The sequence below is a fragment of the Festucalex cinctus genome, chromosome 11 (assembly GCF_051991245.1).
Source record: "Festucalex cinctus isolate MCC-2025b chromosome 11, RoL_Fcin_1.0, whole genome shotgun sequence".
NCBI lineage: Eukaryota > Metazoa > Chordata > Actinopteri > Syngnathiformes > Syngnathidae > Festucalex > Festucalex cinctus.
Window position 1 is genome coordinate 22,889,278 of NC_135421.1, and position 21,729 is coordinate 22,911,006.

Below are 21,729 nucleotides of genomic sequence, written 5' to 3' on the forward strand. Positions count from 1 at the left end.
GAAATGGCAGGCTTTTGTTGCTTTTATAGTGTTCTAAAATTAAACTGTAATCACGGCTTTTCAGGTCGTAATCTGTCTTAATATAAGAAGCAAGCTGTGTGCGCATGTATTGTTGTTGTATTATTGTGTCATTCCATGACAACCACACAGTCAATCCCTGGTAATCCAGAAACTTTTTAACTCCCTAGCAAGTACGTTGTTATGTGTTTTAGGAATAATCAGCATTATATTATGTTTTAAAGTGCCTGAATGCCTCTTTTGGCCTCATACTTATGCAGCCAGTCAAAACTCCCTTTCACCACTAGAGGGTAGAAGAGGACAAGAGAAGAACTGAACTGCAACGTGTTAGGTTGGTACCTATGATAATAATAATAATAATAATAATAATATTATTATTATTATTATTATTATTAATTAATAATAATGGAGAGTCACTGATATATACATTTTATATTTTTGATACACCTTGATAGTACAGTTTTCTAATTCAGACAGCCTCTTTTGTCAAAAAGGTATATATTCAACTATAATAAAGAAATGTCAGGCCCATATTGTATGTGTGGAAAAGGTTATTCTGGTAAAGGCACTGATTTCCTGCATTTAGTAAAAGAAAAATGTACATACCCTAAAATGTATAAAAGCAATCATTGTGGGAATGCTTCAGCATTCCAACATATGTTATTGTGATTTTTATTCTCAACACTTTTTTTGCCATGTAACAACTCCCACATAATAGTTCCGATTTACAGTGTTCAAATTTCAACTTGCTTCAAACATTTATGCCTCCCGGGGTATATATTGTCTGATTCCACATTACTTACTGTATTCGCACAATTAACGTTAAATATCAACTTTTTCCCATTCATTTTCAATGGGATAGACATTGAACTATTTCTAAGTGTCACTTTCTACGCCCACTTCCATACATATGACTTCTCATCATCATTATCAGGTGTTTGATACTGCTCGCTGGCACAGTTGGTAAAGTGCATTGTCCAGTAACCAGGTCATCATTTCACAATTTATCTCTCAATTTACTTCATAAGCACGCATTCAAATCTTAGCATTCAGCTATTAGCATTCAGCTTTCAGCATTCCCATGCAATTTCTTGATAAATTGCACTTAGTCTAGTTATATGCAACATCCTAAGATTTAAACCAGTCCAGACCTCAACCTGCACTCTCTATATTTACATATTTTAACATTGTTTTTAAAAAAAAAAAAAGTTATATGGGTTGAAAAAAGGTTTATTTTGGCAAAATAAGGAGTAGACTGAGCAGGTAGGCCTATTTGTTTTGAAATGTAAGGAGTAAAACTCACAAGTCACCAGGAAAAAAAAAAAAAAAAAAAAAGTACAAATTGCCTTCCTGAAAAATATGTGTTTTGAGATATTCTCACATAATGAAACACATCTTGTGCCTTCTAAAAGATTTTTCTAAAGTAGTACAAGACTGTAGGTGTTACCATATAAAATGGGTCCTCGTCCCCCCTTGCTATTTCAGACTGCGATGACGCACCTGCTTCGTTCACGGTTCATTTGCTTTTACGTTATTTCCGCAATGGTGCTACTGGCCCCTCCCCTCCTCATCACTTTCCGCCTTCTCAACGGGAGAAAATTCTACTTTTTGCATCCAGCCAGCCGCCTGCTCTTGTCTTTCGCCAACAGTCTTATAGATAATTGGAAAAATATACATTTGCAACCTCGTTTGAGTTAATTTGGCTGCCACAAGTGTGATTGTGCTCCAAATGTGAGCCATCTACACTGGCTCTGCAGCCCCTTTTTGTGGACAATGGGGATTTAAAAGAATAAAAAAAAAAAACAGCAACGATTTCTTCTTCTGTTCTGCCGTGACACTTGAAGGCACCATGCAGCATCCGAGTGCATGGCGAGCTGTGCTGATCCTCACCATCATGTTTCACGCGGGGCTGTCAGACAGATACGGTAAGATGATGGGGATGAGGGATGAATGGGATGCTCAAAGTCTGTATGGTCGAGTATTTTTTTCCCCCCCTCTCCTTTCAACAGACATCATTCACTGTGAGCTGTGATTTACATGATCGACATATCGTGCTTCTGTCCTCGTGATTTATTTTGCTAAACAAACAAGATTATGATCTGTATAACAGCGGCGGATGATTAGCTACAGGATGCCAAGTGAGGAGTGATAAGGAGTGCATATGGACACTGCTTTACTACTATTTACCACAATGCGTCGTATATTCAAGATTGTAACGTCAAAATTACACAATAAAATCCACAAAAAAAAACATAAAGATGTTTATTTATTTATTTGCAGGAAGCCGTGCTTCTGTGCACATTTCCATGAACTGTTATTTATCTTTTTCTTCCTTGCCTTCTGTTTTTAAGATCAAATCTGCATAAAGTAAATACAGTATAAATAAAAGCATGAGTTCATATATTCATTCCCCTACATCATTGAATAACAATAATGATAATAATAATGATAATAATAATAATAATAATGAATAAATATATAGGATATAATTTTTCCCCTCCAGTGTCGACCGTCCCCAAGTAGCAAATTACAAGATAAACTCCTTTTTTTTTTCCTCTGTAAATTACGGTAATAGCAAGAAAAAACACTGCTGATAGCTTGCCATCAAGTAAGCTTCAAGAAAGTCAAAAAATATAAATTGACAATGTATGTTTAATGCATTTATTGGGCTTTAAGTGTGACTGTACTCATTTGGGTTTATTTTGTGTGGATGTTAGTCAACAAGATATAAGTAAGGAGAATTCTGGCATCCAAACAGAAGAGTGTGTTATTATGAAAATTGTACTCTAACGTTGATGGTAAACACGTAATGCAAGTGAAGCATTATTAAAAAGAGGTGAGAAAGTGTCATAGCAACTGAACGGGGAAATAATACACCGCTTTTAATTCATTCATGCAGAATTTATTATTTTTTTTCCTTCCATCTCTGTTGCTTCAAACAAACATTCAACCAGGAAGATGAAACCACAATGAGGTTCGCATTGGAGGCACTGCAAGGCATATTGTAAATAGCTCTGTGACCATTTAAAGTATTACATTTGGTCATAAATGTTCTGAATGCATTGATAGCTGAAAGTTTGGGATATCCATGCTTGTTTGCAATATGGTTTTGTTATTATTATGTGTTCTTAATCTACAATCATGCACTCATTGCAATCTTTGTAGATATGGTGACGGTTACGATCCAACCATGTTGTCTCCATCTTTCGACAAACACGTTTAAGTGTTGACTTTGATGTGATTTTGAGACTCTCTTACCTACGAATGGAGAGCAGAGAGCTGCGAATCAGGCAGGCAGACGGTGATAAGCATGCGTTACCTGAAGCGCTTTGCGTCCTATCTAATGCCAAACACCTGCTCACCGCACAAAACCAAAATCTCATTCCCTCGAAACCTGACAAGAAACAACAGAAGAGATTTACAAACAATAACGTGTGAATTGGACCTCGACAGTTCTGCAATTGTGCTGTTTAAGAAATGATAAAACTGTGGACTAAAATCACTTGGGGGAGAATGTTGTGATTGTTTTGTTTACATCACAATTCATTCGAGTGAAGCCACCGCTATGTCAGACTTTGTTGAATTCACACATCTTGTGTGCCTTGTTTGTTTTTGTCTGCATCAGGTTGCCTGTTTGAGAGAAAACTGTGCTCGAGGGATCAGTTTTGCTCAGATGGTAAGAAACATACACAAACACTCTTTATGATGTTCTGCTGTTTGCAATAAATGTAGGCTATTGACAAAAAGCTTGTGCGACAAAAACATGACAAATGAAGTCAAAGAAAGTGTCCCCCCTGTGTCCGTCTCCCACTGTTACCTTCCCATCTCCTTTCATTAGTTTTATCGAAGCCCAACCTCCCTGCTCGACTGTCTCCATGGCAACACTGACATCACGTCGAGGTCGACACCCCCATATGGTTGTTGTGCTAATACAGTGATGAGTCACTGACACAGGCTTACGCACTTCTCGGTGGAAATTGCACTTGCGCACGTAGCATAGCCGTAGCACAGAATTCAAACTGTGTTTGCACATTGCAGTCCAGAAGCAGAATTGCAAGCATAAATCCATAAATGAAAGTACGAGCCACATTTTTCCAGGGAGTGCTGTAAACTCAAATATGACCATGAACAAACTATTTCAAAATATCACGTCACAAATGAAAGATCAATTATAATACTCAAAAAGGAAAAATGAACATCACTTTTTTTTTTCTCAAATGGGGATAATGCAGCCAAATGTTCACATTACAGCTAATAACCATCAGCAGATTGTGCTTGGCATCAAAATTCCACTCCATTATGGCTGAAAAATATTAATAAAAATGAAAAATTGCAATGCCAATATTAGATGGGCATTCTATGATTTTAGCAGTTCTGTTTTCAAATTCATTGACTGCACCTTGTGGATTACTGAGACTCTCCACGCTTCACTTTTTAACTCTGAAATTTAACTGTGCAATTGTGAAATTTAAATTGTAAAACAATATAAATATTGTATCCACTGTATTGTTACAGCTTAGAGGCAGCCAGCTAGATCTTGCGTCATGCCGAAATGTAGTTTTTTTTGTTTTGTTTATTTCTGCATCGCTGTGACGTGTTGGAATTGGAAAGCTAGTGGCCGACAGTCGGACACACGTGAAAACTGGCTGCCGAGCCGAACGCACTTCAGAGTTCAGGTCCCGTTGCTCGGTGGGTGGCAGTCTGCTCGGTTTTGCCAACTGCTGGAACTAATCTGTGGACTCGTCATGCTAATGCTAAGACAATGCTAGCAGCAAAAAAATGTGCTTCTTGTAAAATGTGTGCCTTCATTTGTGTCAAAAAAGCTCAATAAGACACAGGCCCATACTCACTATATGATTTTAGGTTTAAAGTTGTCCCCAATGCAAGTGGATAATAATGTTTAAAGCAAAGTAAAAATAAATTTCTCACAAGTTCAAGAATTTAGGCAAATCCATAGAAGTCTATGTATATTTCAGGATTGGAAAAAATACACTTCTCTTTGATACATAATTAAAGGCTGACACCCCCCACCCCACATTAATCCCCTTTAATCTGCTCATTCTAACAATTCAGTGTCACCATAGCAGACGGGTTTGTGTCAGATTTTAGAGGGCGTACCGAAAGACTGCAGTGACTCATCGCTGCGCAAGAAAAATATCCTCTCGGTTTTGGTCATCTTTTCACATTGCAGTCTGAAAAATCTTTTTTGTTGTTGTCATTTGATAGCATTTTTCATCCGAACTCACCAGGATTTCGATTTAAATATGTCTGTAATTCACACAGATACATGATTGAGTCATATTGTTGCCATGAGGCTGCCTGGAGGTTAGTAGAAAATGTTCAGAATGATGTTTGGTGACAGTGAAAGGCTGTCGTTGATGGTACTGTGGCAATCAGGGTAAAATGTGTGGGTTGCGCTTCAATTGCATGAGCCATGTTAAGTGCTACTGTGGCCACATTTGTTAGAAAGGTAGCATCAGGAAAGCTTTGCATATTTCATACTCCATGTAGAGTAGAAAGCAGCAAGTAGAAAGCAGCATACTGCATGGATTGAGGGAGTTTCAGTTTCAATTCATCAGAAACAGAATTATATTTATTGGCCAAATTTGTAAAACGCACAAGGGAGGGAGACAGAAAAGGAAGCTGTTATGTTTAAAGTGTATCTAAGTTATTATATATTTTCTAAAATGCTTCACATTCATATGAACTTTAAGTGAACTACTTTGCACCCATTTCTTCAGATGAACTGTACCAGACAGTGTGGCTGTGTTTAAAATGAGTCACACCGTCTGGGGCAAAAGCGAAAACGAGAACTTTCATTGCTAATGGATAATTACATGCTTATTTGCAAAACACTTACATCCAAGCAGACACATATGTTATTCTAGGATAACACAGCATCGCACTATTGCGCTTTCCCCACCCCTTAGTAGTGCAACACTATTTTTTGTAACCGGATAGGGAACAATTCCCAATAAAAAGAGAGGACACAGAGAATTGCCAGAGCATTTTGACAACTTGTACCTGGCAAGTGTGCTCTCCTCGCTGCGAGTAAAAACAAATAAGTCTTGTCTTCTCATCCTTGTGTTGTCATTCTTATGTTTTGGTGTGTAAACCTAACAGAAGCCTCCTGTTTCTTGATGAACATAAGAACATGAGGGTGGGAGGGGGAACAAGCTTTTAAAGTGGGGGCACAGAATGAACCTGGAAAAAAAAAACCAGCACAACTAGTGGACTCTAAATTAAAATGAATGTACATTTGTGTGTGTGCTCACCAGATGGGCTGTTTGGTCAGTGTCTCAGTTCTAAGCAGGACTGGGTCCAGTACCAAGTGACAGTTCCTGTACTGAAGAGAATGCAAGAAGTCCTTAAACAGCTAATGCTACAAGGTAAGTTTTATAACTGTGGGGGGGAGAAACAAAAAATAAAACAGTTTCTTGCAGTGCTTTAGGTCTTTCTATACTTACTTTGTGTGTACATGTAGGTCTTTCCTGGCAGGATGACATCACACAGTCTATTTTATCAAAGGAACTGAAGAGAGTTCCTCACATCACCCAATCGTCCAAACCAAATTCTTTTTCGCACACGCCGTAAGTGAAGCAGAAGTGTCCGATCAATCCCTTCAATCTTCCCTCAGTTGCAGTTTAGCTCCCCCTGCACCTTATCTGTAATCTGCCACTCCGTGTCCATCCTAATCCTTTTTGTTTTGGGCTGTGTTGCAAGGTCCAAACAGCACGTCTCAAAGTCAGGGCCTGCCAGCAAATATGCAGACTACAGGATTGTTGAGCCTCCTCGCTCGCCAATGCAAATGCAGGGAGCCTCCATCAACCCTTATACATACCAGCAGGTTTGGCCAGCATACATTCCTCATTTCTTCAAGCCCAAAATAATGTTAGAATCCTTTAAAATGGGAAAAAAAAAAAGAAAGAAAAAAAAGAAAAAAGACAACCGAACTGATCATTTTGGTTTGCATGCCACAAAAATACTAAATTTCACGGTTGTTGTTGGATGTCAATCTCAAGTTAACCAAAAGTAAACAAACATCTCTCCCATAACAGCACAGGTACCAAGATGAAGCAGAGAGATCTCTCATTGGGGGAGGAGGAGGCTATCCCCGCCCTTCTACATGGCTGCAAGCCAATCAGAGAGCGCAAGAGCGAGATAGGCAACTCCTTCAGGAGGCGTTGTCCGTCTATTTGGCTTCTGCGCCGACCTCTTATCGCCACCGTGGGTCCGCCTCCTTGGCTTCCGCAGGTAAAGACATTACCGGTATTACACTCACAGGAATATTTCGAGTCTAACTTAAGATTTCTATAAGTTCCCATTTACTTTTTTAAAGATAATTTTAACACAAACCTACCAAATAACACTTACATGATACATATTCATTAGTCTAATAAAGCCTATTTATTTAAAATGCATAATCCTCAGGTTTAAGTATTTAATATTCCTCCCAAAAACATAAAAATGTGAAAAAAAAAAAAGAAACAAATGGACATAGGTGTTTTTCACGTAGCAGTATATCGTGTATAAGTAACCTGATTATTATCCAATTCAAACAATATACTCTATGTATTTTAAATAAATAATCTCATTATAGTAATATTAGACTAATGATATATGTATCATATTAGGTTTATTTGGTAGGTTTGTGTTAAAATTATCTTTAAAAAAAAAAAGGTAATTTGTCATGTAAAAAAAATTACATAAATCTTAAGTTAGGCTTGAAATATTTCCGTGAGTGTAGGCATAGAAATATTGTCGAAATAGTTTCAAATAATAACATATTCTCAGGCTTGCCTTATTATGATGACATGCAAATGGAGATACCAGTGGACTATGCAGAAGATTATACTCTAGAGGAGAGACTTGGATCTACAAACAGGCAACCACCGCTCCAAAATAAGCTCTCTCAGATTTACGGCACCCAGTCAGGAAACAGTGGTGAGGACGCAATTTTTTAAATGGATATTTCTGCGTTGCTGTAAACGTGTTGTTCTCTGTCAAGATTATGCTGTAAATTTTGTTAGATGGCTTGCTGCAAAAAATGTCAGGCGTCCTACAGAGGTACGGAGTCGACCCAAAAGAGCTGAGCCAAGAGCAACTCTACAAATTAGCCCTCATACTGCAACTTCTGCAAGCCCAAGACAAAGCTCAAGGTATTATATATTACTAGTTACAAAGCTAATCCATCTATGAAAAATCGTGAAGAAAGAAATACAGTGGACAAAAGTATTGGTAATGATGCCAATAGGAGATAACGTGGAGTTGATATGTAGTTATTTTTTTACAATAATATGTTGTATGCGCCCCCACTAGTCTAAACACAGTATTCTGATTAATATTGTGTTTGTGGAATATGAATTAAGCAGTAAAATCCACCCGTTTTTATCCATCTCAGGGGGCGGCCATTTTGTCACTCTCGACTGAAAATGACATCACCATTGCTCAGGGCTGAGGTAATGACCAATCATGGCTCAGATAGGCACTGTCATATGACAAAACTCAGAAAACAGATGAGCCATGATTGGATGTTACCTGAGTGCCGAGCAACTGTGATGTAATTTCCGTCGACAGCAAGTGGCAAAATGGCTTCCCCCTGAGATGGACGAAAAATGGGTGGATTTTAATGCTTATTATAATATTGAATTATAATAACGTGTTTAGACTTGTGGGACTGTATAGAGCATATTTTTGTTAAAAAAAAAAAAAAAAAAAAAAAAAAAAAAAAGGGGGGGGGGGTTTGGTTTGACTTCCCCATACTACTCTTTCCAAGAATGGAAAAACCCTGTGGGAATTTTGAAAATTATTTCCTTACTTATAAATTGATATATTCAGAGTTTTGTCCACAAACATACTAGAATCCATTTTTACCATCCAATAGATATCTTACATTTGTTTGTTTGCACAGATCCAAATGAGAAGGACCTTGTCACTCTCAAGGAGGTATGTCACCATCTAATGTAAGGGTTCTCACGAAACTTTGTTTCTGGTGATCCATAGTATGTCCAGTTGAAAATTCTCAACTTTAGAAACCGTCCATTGCCTAACATAGTACTCCTATCTTTCTTCTAAACAGATGCAGCTGTTAAAAACAGACACCATGTCTAGGAAGCCGGAGAAGCTTGCGTCTGTCCCCATTGTACCTGATGCCCCTCAGGCCCCTCTACCCGTGTCAGCTGTAACCACACCTTCAACAAAGAGCACAGGGTCCCCTCCGTCTGCCTCCCAAATCCCGCTGGTTGCTCCTGGAGTAGGAGCAGCTTTGGAGAAGGAGGGAGTGCCACGAGTTGAGGCTACAGGAGCCAAAGAGGAGTATGGCTACATTGTCACCAATCAGAGGTCAGTATTACGATACAGTTGATCTAAAATCAACACTGTTGGTGATAAACTAGCATAATAAAGTTTCCCTTTTCCAGCCATCTGAGTTTCTTTGATGGTGTGAAGCTTCTGGAGCTGCTAGCTGAGAAAATACATCTGACAACCAGCAGCTTCATCGATATAAGGTATGACTATTTAGATATGTGGGTTGTGCAATGACGTTTACAGTAAAACAAACAGTTAGCTCTTTTTGACAGTTTGTGTGTTTTGTGCCACTAGCGTGGTGGGACCGGCGCTGACATTTCGTATCCGCCAGAATGAGCACAATATGACAGCTGCAGAGGTAGCAGCTAAAGCCGGTGAGACTTGCAAAACAAACACACATGCGGCTTTGTACCCGCGCAAGTTGTATTTTCGCACTTTCTCACCAAGCTTTTTCCCCCCCTTACAGTCGACACTGACACACTTTTTTTTTTTTTTTTTTTTTTCTTACGACAGTGTCTGAAAAGAGCTTCTTGGAGTCTGAGACAAGCCTGAAGATTGTACAGACTGGTGTGGGAGAGGTACAGAATGCACACGCATAGACAACCTGTGAGAGAGGAGAGAGAGGAGAGAGGAGAGAGGAGAGAGGAGAGAGAGAGAGAGAGAGAGAGAGAGAGAGAGAGAGATCATCAAGCATCGACCAACATCTAGCCTTTACTATTCATTAGTGAATAGTAAAGGCTGCCACCCCCCAACACTCTCGTGCTCTAAAGTGAAATTTAAAAAAAAAAAAACTGTTTCCCTTGCGATTTTAGTCTATGACACAAAGTAACGTCAGAACCACAGTTGTGATTTTTGCCGACTAAAACCAGACATTTGAATAAGCCCTCTTTACATTGATTAAAGTGCCTTTGAAAAGTAATCTGATGGCTCTCGCTGTCAACGCGCTAGCATTAGCGAGCTTGCACTGTCAGCCGCCGCTAAATGCTGTCAACAGAAACGAAATATTAAAGAATAAATCATGGATGGATGAAATCAATATGATGTACAACAGTGCTACAATACTGTAAACTACAGCCACAATAATAATTGTTTTTCAACATTAGATTAATAATTCTGGTTTTGTCAATCAAAACTTAGCAAAGAATAACTACTGTTGGGAAGACACTATTTTAAATTCAGCTCAAGTATTGGATCTCATTAGACTTGATTTGAATATAATTAAGTCACGTTGTACATTTTTCTATCTGGTACATTTTTCCCCGATCTCCACTGTTCGTGCCTGAATGTTCCCGAGTAAATGAGTGACAACGCAGCTTACAGGGCACCATTTCACTTGTTGCCATGGTGCTTTGTCTCCTCTCCCCCACCGTGGCGCCCAGATCCGAGGTGCTATGACAACAGGTGTCATTAACCTATTCCCCTGTTCCCACTGCCTGCCTGCATTAGTCATCGCCAGTGATTTCTTTTTTTTCTTGAATAATGGATTATCAACAAAAGGCCATTTTAATATGAATGTCAGGTTAGTGTGTAAGTACAGCAGTGTGGGGGGTAGCGATGTTAAAATGTAGATATGTGCTGTATGTAAACAGAATGCATTTGTGTGCGCGTGTTTTTCCAGAGGACAAATGCACAGGGCAGTCTCGCACAGGGTCTCCCTCAGGTAACCAGGGTTTCCCAGGGCTCCAGTGGGACGGTCATCACACTCGTTTCCATGGCAGTGGTAGGAGGAGTGTTGATACTGGCCGTGGCCATCGCTTGCCTCAGACACTATGCTCACCAGGTGGCCAATGGCAAACTTGGTCTCGGGCCAGAGGGAGGTGCCGAAACGCACTTTGATTATCAGGTAAGGCGACAGTGTTTTGCTTTGTTTACCTTCAGACAGATGCTAATGCTAATTTCTACAGTTTGTCAATGTGCTGCATAACTCAAGTATAGCTGCACATTAACCAAACCCTTTTATTTAATTGAAAATAAATAAATAAATAAATATATATTCCACATTTAGTTAAGATGCTGACTCCCATCAAATCAACTCAACTATTTATGGAGCACTTTAAAACTACCAACGCTTTTTTCCTAAGACGAAACCCAGGAGCAGAAGACGCAATGAAAACAGCAGAGGCCCCACAATTGAACCCTGCGGAACACCATACGTTCCATATACATGCAAATTAACATTGGGCTGAGTTTTATATCAACGGTCCACCTCTTCCTTGTCTCTATCGCACATTCAGGAGCTATGTCGACAGCACATGGCATCCAAATCATCTCTGTGCCGCCAGGACTGTGTGGGTGCTGCGAGCAGTGGCATGGCAGGTTCCGCCACCAGTGCCGGCGGCCGACGGGGAACCGATACATCCCGCGTGAGCAGTGTTTCCTCCCAGTTCAGCGACGGACCGCAGCACAGCCCCTCCTCCACCCACAGCTCCACGCCATCCTGGAGTGAGGAACCCGCCCAGTCGAATATGGACATCTCCACCGGTCACATGATTCTGGTGCGTGAACACACAATGAGAGGCAACAGCAAACATGGTCCCCGGTATTTACGGATGCCCTCCATGTTTCTGTCAGGCCTATATGGAGGACCACCTTCGCAACAAGGACCGCCTTCAGAAGGAGTGGGAGGCGCTTTGCTCCTACCAGGCTGACCCCAGTTCAGTGGCTGCTGCTCAAACTCCCAGCAACATGGCCAAAAACAGACAACCTGAATCGCTCCCATGTAAGTTCATACGTGTTATTTTTTTCCTCAGCATACGTAGTGTGCTAATTTTCTGTATTTGCTTAGTTTTATTCTTGACCACTATTCCTTTTTTCTTTGCAGACGATCACTCACGTGTCAAGCTGAAAAGGGAGTTGAATCCCAGAAAACAAGATTACATCAATGCCAGCTTTATTGTAAGTTTTGTTTCTTTGTTTTTGCACTGCCATTTACCAAACGTACCGTAAGCCTATTTCAGGGTGTTATGGGTCATTAAAAAGTCATTAAATGTATTTTGCTGAAATTAAAGCCATAAATAGCATTAAAAAGCATTAAATGATGTCCAGAGGCATTAAATTAAATACAATTGATGTAAAAACTAGGGGTGTTAAAAAAAAAATCGATTCGGCGATATATCGCGATACTACATCGCGCGATTCTTGAAATGATTCAATTAAAAAAAAAAAATCGTTTTTTTTTTTTTTTAATTAATTTAAGAGCTCAGAATTGTTCATTCGGTAGTCTTACCAATTCAACGTCTTATCATCATTGCCTTTTTGTTTTTTTGTTTTTTTTGTTTTTGTGTGTGTGAATCGATTTTTAAACTTCCATTTTTAATGGAAAAATATTCAACAAAACGTCTGACTTCGGGTTAGGATTCACACCTTGAGCATGGAAGAATGTTATATGAACGGAACATTAAGCCTTAATATTTTATTTTAATGCTGTTCAAACATGAAACAGATTACAACCTCTATAAGACTGAAATTTCAGATAAATAAATAATACATTTTCATATAAATCTTACACTCTACAAGCTTACTGATTAGTATTTTCTAAATTTGAATGAAAAAAATCGCAACAATCGACTTATAAATTCGTATCGGGATTAATCGGTATCGAATCGAATCGTGACCTGTGAATCGTGATACGAATCGAATTGTCAGATACTAGGCAATTCACACCCCTAGTAAAAACATTATTGTTCATGCTTTATTTTACATGCAACTTTATGCTAAGGAGTCGTTACATTTATTGGTAACTAGTTGTAATTTACAATGAACAAAATGGCCTGGAGTCCACCAGTTGCTTCATGTTCCAAATACCAATTGTTCTGGATTTGAAAAGAAAAATGTACTGTTTCTGTCACCAATGTCCAACATGAAACACCAATGCCATCTAGTGGCAGAAAATTACCCCAACACAAATATATGACCCTTTTAACTGTTTAGGATATCTTTTTTTTTAACTTCAAATAACTTTATGAATTACTTACTATAGAATTACTGTTTCAAAAAACGAAAAGATACAACCACAATTGTATTTGGTTTCCATATTTGTCTACTTTTATGTTAACAAGAGTATGAAAAACTTTGTATATCCAAGTGCTAATCCTGCCTCCTTCTTACTCCGTGTCAACAAATAGTTTGATCATGACCCTCGCCAGCCAGCGTATATCGCCACTCAGGGACCTCTGCCTCACACTGTAGCAGATTTTTGGCAGGTTAGTCAATTATTGAATGCAATTCACACATCACATTCTTTTATACGTACAAAATAATCTGCATAATGATGAAACCTAAAGAAGGAAAAGGTGCTTCGCTTTTAAACTTTCATTTAGGTAGATTATTTGTTTAAATATAACGATTCTCTGTAAAACACAATTCACTATTATTATTATTATTGTTGTTATTATTATTTATTTATTTATTTTATTTATTTTACTATATTTAAGCACAGTGTAAATATTTTTTTGAGGTGGTACTTTCTTACAATACTTCAGATGGTTTGGGAGAACGGCTGCACAGTGATCGTAATGATGTCCGCTTTGGCCGAGAATGGACAAAAACAGAGCGAAAGATACTGGCCTGATGAGGGGTCGTCGCTCTACCACATCTATGAGGTAAGGTTTTTTTTTTTTTTGCCTAGTTATACAACAGTCCTTTTCATATTTAATTTAAAAAAAAAAAAACGATGTTATGTTTCTCCCTGGTGACATAGTATGGTAATAAGAAAATAGTCATAACAATAGGTACACCTGCAATTAATAGTTGTTTTTTTTTAGCTACACGATAAGCACCTTCCTCCTCTACCTTTCAAAGGTGAACTTGGTGTCAGAGCATATTTGGTGCAAGGACTTCCTGGTGCGTAGCTTCTACTTGAAGAACGTCCAGACGCAAGAGACAAGAACCCTCACACAGTTTCACCTGCTGAGCTGGCCGGCTGACGGAATCCCCACCTCAACGCGGCCCCTGCTTGACTTCCGCAGGTGGGAAAGTGCATGGACACAAAATCCACACATCTGTATAAAACGGTTTAAGATAGAGATACAACATACAGTGTCGAAAGTTCATCTCATCACATCCTTTTTGCCATTTTTTTTTTGCGTTAATTCACTGCTCCTTCTCTCTCTCTCTCTCTCTCTCCATCTGTCCAAGTGCACATCTAAAGTAGATGTGCAGGTTTGTACTCGAACATCTCCCAGTGTCATTTTTGCGGTTTGCAGCTAGTACTCTGGCTCCAGTTGCATAGTCACAAAAATGAGCATTGGAAGGTGTGACTGGCTACTGCAAGAGGGACAGTGAATTTTGCCATCTCCGCCATCTCACACATCTCATCTTGTCATCCTCGACTGCATTATTCCTGTCATCCTTCTTGTCGCTCGGCTTTCTAATTGCTTTTAATTTAACCTCAAGCCACAAGTAACTGTGGCTGCATAATTCTGCATACGCAGTCGTTAATCTTCTTAAAACACTTCACTATATTATTCATTACTGTGAAAGAGGTCAGTAATGCACTCCGGTTGTGTTTGTCTTTTGCTCTATTTTCTTCTTCTATTCGCTCTCTTTGATGCTTTTCAGGAAGGTGAATAAATGCTACAGAGGTCGCTCCTGCCCTATTATTGTTCACTGCAGGTAAATAATAATAATGATGATGAACTAACTTACACAATTATCATAAGTACAGGACAACGTGCTATTCGTGTCGTTTGCGGTTGTGGATATAGAGACCACACTAATCCATTATTTAAACAACTAAAAACTTGTAAAATTAATGAATTGATGGAGTTTAATCACCTTAAAATATTGTGTAAAGTCCATCATGAAATTTTACCAGCCAATATACAAATCAAATTTATAAAAAAGGGAAAGTGAGTACAAATTAAGAGCTACAGACATTTTTTCCAAACCTAAATATATAACAAAACAATCTGAATTATAAAACAAAATCTTCTATTTGTATTTTTTTAATGTATAAAAGCACAATTACTGCAAAAATATATATAGCACAAGTTTAATTATTTTAAATTATTATACTGAAAGCGTCTTCACCGCTCTTTTTTTTTCTTTTTTTTTTGATCGGGGCAGACAAAACAAGTTTTACTTACTTCTGTCCCCTTTCATTTCTTTTAAAGAGCGAAATAAAAATAAAAAAAATGAACTGAAACTGACCAGTGTTATAAAACTAATCAATTTATGCAGTAAAGGCAGTTGATATGTGTACTCTGACCTTTCCTTTGCTGCGCCGCAACCACAGTGACGGGACTGGCAGGACTGGCACATACATCCTCATTGACATGGTTCTGAACCGCATGGCCAAAGGTGAGTCTGAGCTGCTTCCACCCGTGTCCACACGCATGCACATATTTTACACACACAGAGACACAATTTAATTAAAGAGAGTTTAAATTGGCAACTGGTAGAATAATGACAAAAACTTGACCGACTGTGTACAGACCAGTATTCATACACGCCAAATTTTGAGTTTGTTCTTTTTTGTTGGTTGTTGCTGTGAACTGATATCTTACTCAAGAAATCAAACGTGGCAAACTACAATATTTAACCTTTTTCTTTTTCTAAATATGATTTTTTTTTTATTACAATATCTTGTAGATTTTATCAAGCTTGTTCTAAAAACTATTCATGCATTTTCTCTCGTTTGAACATCTAGAATATTATCCATATTATATTGAGGGCCATTATGACGGATAATCCATAATATAAATGTGTAATCGTCTCATCGTATTATTACATATACTGTTGAGGATTCAACCTCTGAACTGGTTATTTAGGATTGATTAACCACTACAGGGCACTCCAGTAAGAGAGAATGCAAGTCTTCAGTTGAACTTTAACATTTAATGAACTAAAAATACATCCTTATTTGCATGTGCAGATTTATAGTCTCTGGAGAAATAAAGGAAAGAAAATAATCACATTTAAAGCAACTGTCTGTGTGCTTCTATCATTCAAAAGCAATTTACACTATTAATGCTAATAAACTCAAATATATAAATGTTTACAGGCTATTTTAGATTAAAACGTACTGTATTGTTGGTCTACATTACCCATATTAGCAAGTTGCTAACTGCTAGATGAAAACGTACTGTATTGTTAGTCTACATGACCCATATTAGCAAGTTGCTAACTGCTAGCCACACGCTAGCAGTTAGCTAGCAGCTAGCTACTGATAACAAAGTGCAAACATTTGCTAAAAAAACGAACATATAAGTGACATTAACACTCATAGTTTCTTACTAAACACAAATAAGAATGTATCAGCACAAATTAGAATTGGAACGAATCAGAATGAGCACTTACGTCGTCATTTCCTTGTACTACTGCATGCTGGGATCTGAAAGACGCGCGGGCCACGGAAAACAGGAAGCGGAAATATGGTGCGGGCATTCAAATTAAAAACATGTTTTAAAATAAGAAAAGTAAACAACACAGACAAAACAACTTGAATTCTTAGCATATACTGTACACAACAAACTGATGGATTTTTACCAATAAATATAAAATGTTTCATTAATACTTCTACTACAACAACATAACAAAATTCAGCATTCAATGAATTAAAAATTCCACAAAATTCTAAATTTGGCCATATCATAAATCCTTACTGCGGTCAAGCCAGCCGCCACTCGAAAAGACGAAGTCAAGCCAGCCGCCCCAACGATTGTTAATACTGTGCATTACGGTAACATGCCGACGTGCCCCTGCGCTGGCCACCTTCAAAATAAAAGCTGCTCAACACCTGGTTTAGGGTTTAAAATAAAGAATCATAAAAAAATAACGGTTTGTTATTCCAGAACCAGACCAGTTCTAAGGGACACTACACCACCCCAGGTATCCAGCCAAAGTACTTTCAACAAAATCTGATGTTGCATTTCAAAATAAAACTCATTTGAACATTGCAATCTCGACTATAATCCCTGATTTCAAAAAATCATTAAAAATTCATGGTTTGTTATCCCAGGACCAGACCAGTTCTAAGGGACACGACACCATCCCAGGTATCCAGCCAAAGTACTTTGAACAAAATCTGATGTTGCATTTCAAAATAAAACCCATTTGAAAATTTAAATCTTGACTATAATCCCAGATTTCAAAAAAACATTAAAAATTCATGGTTTGTTATCCCAGGACCAGACCAGTTCTAAGGGACACGACACCATCCCAGGTATCCAGCCAAAGTACTTTGAACAAAATCTGATGTTGAATTTCAAAATAAAACTCATTTGAACATTGCAATCTCGACTATAATCCCTGATGTCAAAAAATCATAAAAAATTCATGGTTTGTTATCCCAGGACCAGACCAGTTCTAAGGGACACGACACCATCCCAGGTATCCAGCCAAAGTACTTTGAACAAAATCTGATGTTGCATTTCAAAATAAAACTCATTTGAAAAATAAAATATAGACTATTATTGCTGATTTAAAAAAAATCATTAAAAATTCATGGTTTGTTATCCCAGGACCAGACCAGTTCTGATGGACACTACAGCACCCCAGGTATCCAGCCAAACTACTTTAAACAAAATCTGATGTTGCATTTCAAAATAAAACTCATTTGAACATTGCAATCTCGACTATAATCCCTGATTTCAAAAAATCATTAAAAATTCATGGTTTGTTATCCCAGGACCAGACCAGTTCTGAGGGACACTACACCACCCCAGGTATCCAACCAAAGTACTTTGAACAAAATCTGATGTTGCATTTCAAAATTTTTGAATCAGCAATAATAGTCGAGATTTAAATTTTCAAATGAGTTTTATTTTGAAATGCAACATCAGATTTTGTTCAAAGTAGTTTGGTTGGATACCTGGGGTGGTGTAGTGTCCCTCAGAACTGGTCTGGTCCTGGGATAACAAACCATGAATTTTTAATGATTTTTTTAAATCAGGGATTAATGTCGAGATTTCAATTTTCAAATGAGTTTTATTTTGAAATGCAACATCAGATTTTGTTCAAAGTACTTTGGTTGGATACCTGGGGTGGTGTACTGTCCCTCAGAACTGGTCTGGTCCTGGGATAACAAACCATGAATTTTTTATGATTTTTTGAAATCAGGGATTATAGTCGAGATGTAATTTTTCAAATGAGTTTTAATTTTAAAATGCAACATCAGATTTTGTTCAAAGTAGTTTGGTTGGATACCTGGGGTGGTGTAGTGTCCCTCAAACTGGTCTGGTCCTGGGATAACAAACCATGAATTTTTAATGATTTTTTTAAATCAGGGATTATAGTCAAGATGTAACTTTTCAAATGAGTTTTATTTTTGAAATGTAACATCAGATTTTGTTCAAAGTAGTTTGGTTGGATACCTGGGGTGGTGTAGTGTCCCCTAGAACTGGTCTGGTCCTGGGATAACAAACCATGAATTTTTAATGATTTTTTTAAAATCAGCAATAATAGTCTCGATTTAATTTTTCAAATGGGTTTTATTTTGAAATGCAACATCAGATTTTGTTCAAAGTACTTTGGCTGGATACCTGGGATGGTGTAGTGTCCCTTAGAACTGCTCTGGTCCTGGGATAACAAACCATGAATTTTTAATGTTTTTTTAAAATCTGGGATTATAGTCGAGATTTAAATTTTCAAATGGGTTTTATTTTGAAATGCAACATCAGATTTTGTTCAAAGTACTTTGGCTGGATACCTGGGATGGTGTAGTGTCCCTTAGAACTGGTCTGTTCCTGGGATAACAAACCATGAATTTTTAATTATTTTTTGAAATCAACAATAATAGTCGAGATTTAAATTTTCAAATGGGTTTTATTTTGAAATGCAACATCAGATTTTGTTCAAAGTAGTTTGGCTGGATACCTGGGGTGCTGTAGTGTCCATCAGAACTGGTCTGGTCCTGGGATAACAAACCATGAATTTTTAATGATTTTTTGAAATCTGGGATTATAGTTGAGATTAAAATTTTCAAATGAGTTTTATTTTGAAATGCAACATCAGATTTTGTTCAAAGTACTTTGGTTGGATACCTGGGGTGGTGTACTGTCCCTCAGAACTGGTCTGGTCCTGGGATAACAAACCATGAATTTTTAATGATTTTTTGAAATCAGGGATTATAGTCAAAATGTAACTTTTCAAATGAGTTTTATTTTGAAATGCAACATCAGATTTTGTTCAAAGTAGTTTGGTTGGATACCTGGGGTGGTGTAGTGTCCCCTAGAACTGGTCTGGTCCTGGGATAACAAACCATGAATTTTTAATGATTTTTTTAAAATCAGCAATAATAGTCTCGATTTAATTTTTCAAATGGGTTTTATTTTGAAATGCAACATCAGATTTTGTTCAAAGTACTTTGGCTGGATACCTGGGATGGTGTAGTGTCCCTTAGAACTGGTCTGGTCCTGGGATAACAAACCATGAATTTTTAATGTTTTTTTAAAATCTGGGATTATAGTCGAGATTTAAATTTTCAAATGGGTTTTATTTTGAAATGCAACATCAGATTTTGTTCAAAGTACTTTGGCTGGATACCTGGGATGGTGTAGTGTCCCTTAGAACTGGTCTGTTCCTGGGATAACAAACCATGAATTTTTAATTATTTTTTGAAATCAACAATAATAGTCGAGATTTAAATTTTCAAATGGGTTTTATTTTGAAATGCAACATCAGATTTTGTTCAAAGTAGTTTGGCTGGATACCTGGGGTGCTGTAGTGTCCATCAGAACTGGTCTGGTCCTGGGATAACAAACCATGAATTTTTAATGATTTTTTGAAATCTGGGATTATAGTTGAGATTAAAATTTTCAAATGAGTTTTATTTTGAAATGCAACATCAGATTTTGTTCAAAGTACTTTGGTTGGATACCTGGGGTGGTGTACTGTCCCTCAGAACTGGTCTGGTCCTGGGATAACAAACCATGAATTTTTAATGATTTTTTTGAAATCAGGGATTATAGTCAAAATGTAACTTTTCAAATGAGTTTTATTTTGAAATGCAACATCAGATTTTGTTCAAAGTAGTTTGGTTGGATACCTGGGGTGGTGTAGTGTCCCCTAGAACTGGTCTGGTCCTGGGATAACAAACCATGAATATTTAATGATTTTTTGAAAACAGGGATTAATGTCAGAAAATAAATTTTTCAAAGCAGTTTTATTTTGAAATGCAACATCAGATTTTGTTGAAAGTACTTTGGTTGGATACCTGGGGTGGTGTAGTGTCCCTCAGAACTGGTCTGGTTCTGGAATAACAAACCGTTGTTTTTTTATGATTCTTTATTTTAAACCATAAACCAGGTTTTGCTCAGCTTTTATTTTGAAGGTGGCCAACGCAGGGGCACGTCGGCACGTTACCGTAATGCACAGTATTAACAATCGTTGGGGCGGCTGGCTTGACTTCGTCTTTTCGAGTGGCGGCTGGCCTGACCGCAGTAAATCCTTTTGTGCTCAACTGTACCTAAAATATCATTTGATAGGGAAAAGCATTATACATGCAAGAACAATAATTTAGCTGATCCTGTTTTTTAGGAGTCAAAGAAATTGACATTGCTGCCACACTGGAACACGTGAGAGACCAGAGACCCGGCCTGGTCAGCACCAAGGTACCAATCACGTGGAATCTATTTGCAAATAAATGATTCCTACTTGTCCCGTGTTTTGCTCCTCACTGCTCTTATTCTCACCACTTCTCCCACGCAGGACCAGTTTGAATTTGCACTGACAGCCGTCGCTGAGGAGGTGAACGCCATCTTGAAAGCCTTGCCACAGTGAACAGCGACACGCACCGACCCAAAAATATTGTAAGGCGATCGCATCCACCAACGGATTGAATGAAGCAGTCATGTATCGTAGTACATAACTTCATTTATTTCATTTAAAGAAGCATTTTATAATAAAACCTTTTTTTTTGTTTTTATTTATTTTTTTGTCCCATTCCGCCCATATGTGAATGTAAAAAATCATGGGTGGTTATAAAGGCAGAAGAGTACATATACAGTGCCTGTGTGACTTCTGAATTTCTGTGGACCAGAATACTGTACGCTACTGTCTTGTTTGTGTCAACTTGAAGATGTTTTTATAGTGAGTTGGCTTTGCCTTCACGATTGTCTACATTCATGTGTAACTCTAACGGATTCCGTACTTCAAAAAGTGCACATCGCCGTGTTTCTCTAGGTTATCATCAAAGTAAATTGTTTAAATTCTGTGCAGATGAGTGGTTAATGTAAATAATTCCTTCTGATGACTGTATTTATTTCATGTAGCAGGCAGATAAAATATCTATAAAAATGTATTTTTGACTTAACTGAATAAATTTGTGATGTGATGCAGCAAACGAAATTGAGACCTCTATTTTGTAATCTCTGCAATTCTGGCACGAGGTGCAATGTTAAACCACGCAGGGGTAGGTTAGACTAGTTTTGGTATTTTGTCAGACCCATGAAAGCCACTTTTTAA

The 21,729-nt window shown here is 37.8% G+C and overlaps 1 protein-coding gene and 1 long non-coding RNA gene across 3 annotated transcripts; one reads left to right on the forward strand and one right to left on the reverse strand.

Moving 5' to 3' along the window:
• Positions 1–1,576: 1,576 nt before the first annotated feature.
• ptprna (protein tyrosine phosphatase receptor type Na) lies at positions 1,577–21,612 on the forward strand. 2 transcript variants are annotated; one of them, XM_077535931.1, is made up of 24 exons: positions 1,577–1,943; positions 3,644–3,694; positions 6,297–6,407; positions 6,503–6,608; positions 6,742–6,865; positions 7,077–7,272; positions 7,813–7,962; positions 8,049–8,177; positions 8,930–8,964; positions 9,098–9,360; positions 9,438–9,524; positions 9,619–9,698; positions 9,838–9,902; positions 10,943–11,167; positions 11,559–11,819; positions 11,896–12,043; positions 12,146–12,219; positions 13,449–13,526; positions 13,806–13,925; positions 14,125–14,291; positions 14,884–14,937; positions 15,560–15,624; positions 20,803–20,876; positions 20,974–21,612. In XM_077535931.1, exons 1-24 carry the CDS (start codon positions 1,868–1,870, stop codon positions 21,043–21,045), a joined length of 2,811 nt encoding a protein of 936 aa, XP_077392057.1. In that variant the 5' UTR covers positions 1,577–1,867; the 3' UTR covers positions 21,046–21,612. The 2 variants fall into 2 exon arrangements, with proteins under 2 accessions (XP_077392057.1, XP_077392058.1); XM_077535932.1 differs by having other exon boundaries at positions 11,607–11,819.
• Positions 2,995–7,451, reverse strand: LOC144030039 (uncharacterized). The gene is made up of 3 exons (XR_013287175.1): positions 6,486–7,451; positions 6,294–6,364; positions 2,995–6,222 (listed from the first exon to the last, which is right to left on the reverse strand). It is a non-coding gene; the product is annotated as an uncharacterized LOC144030039 (long non-coding RNA).
• Positions 21,613–21,729: the final 117 nt, after the last annotated feature.

Excerpts from the sequence above, each read along its gene's own strand:
- ptprna (XM_077535931.1), top strand. The coding sequence starts at position 1,868 with ATGCAGCATCCGAGTGCATGGCGAGCTGTGCTGATCCTCACCATCATG. Across the intron at positions 11,820-11,895 it reads CCACCGGTCACATGATTCTG|GCCTATATGGAGGACCACCT; the intron begins GTGCGTGAACAC and ends TGTTTCTGTCAG. Across the intron at positions 12,044-12,145 it reads ACAACCTGAATCGCTCCCAT|ACGATCACTCACGTGTCAAG; the intron begins GTAAGTTCATAC and ends TTTTCTTTGCAG.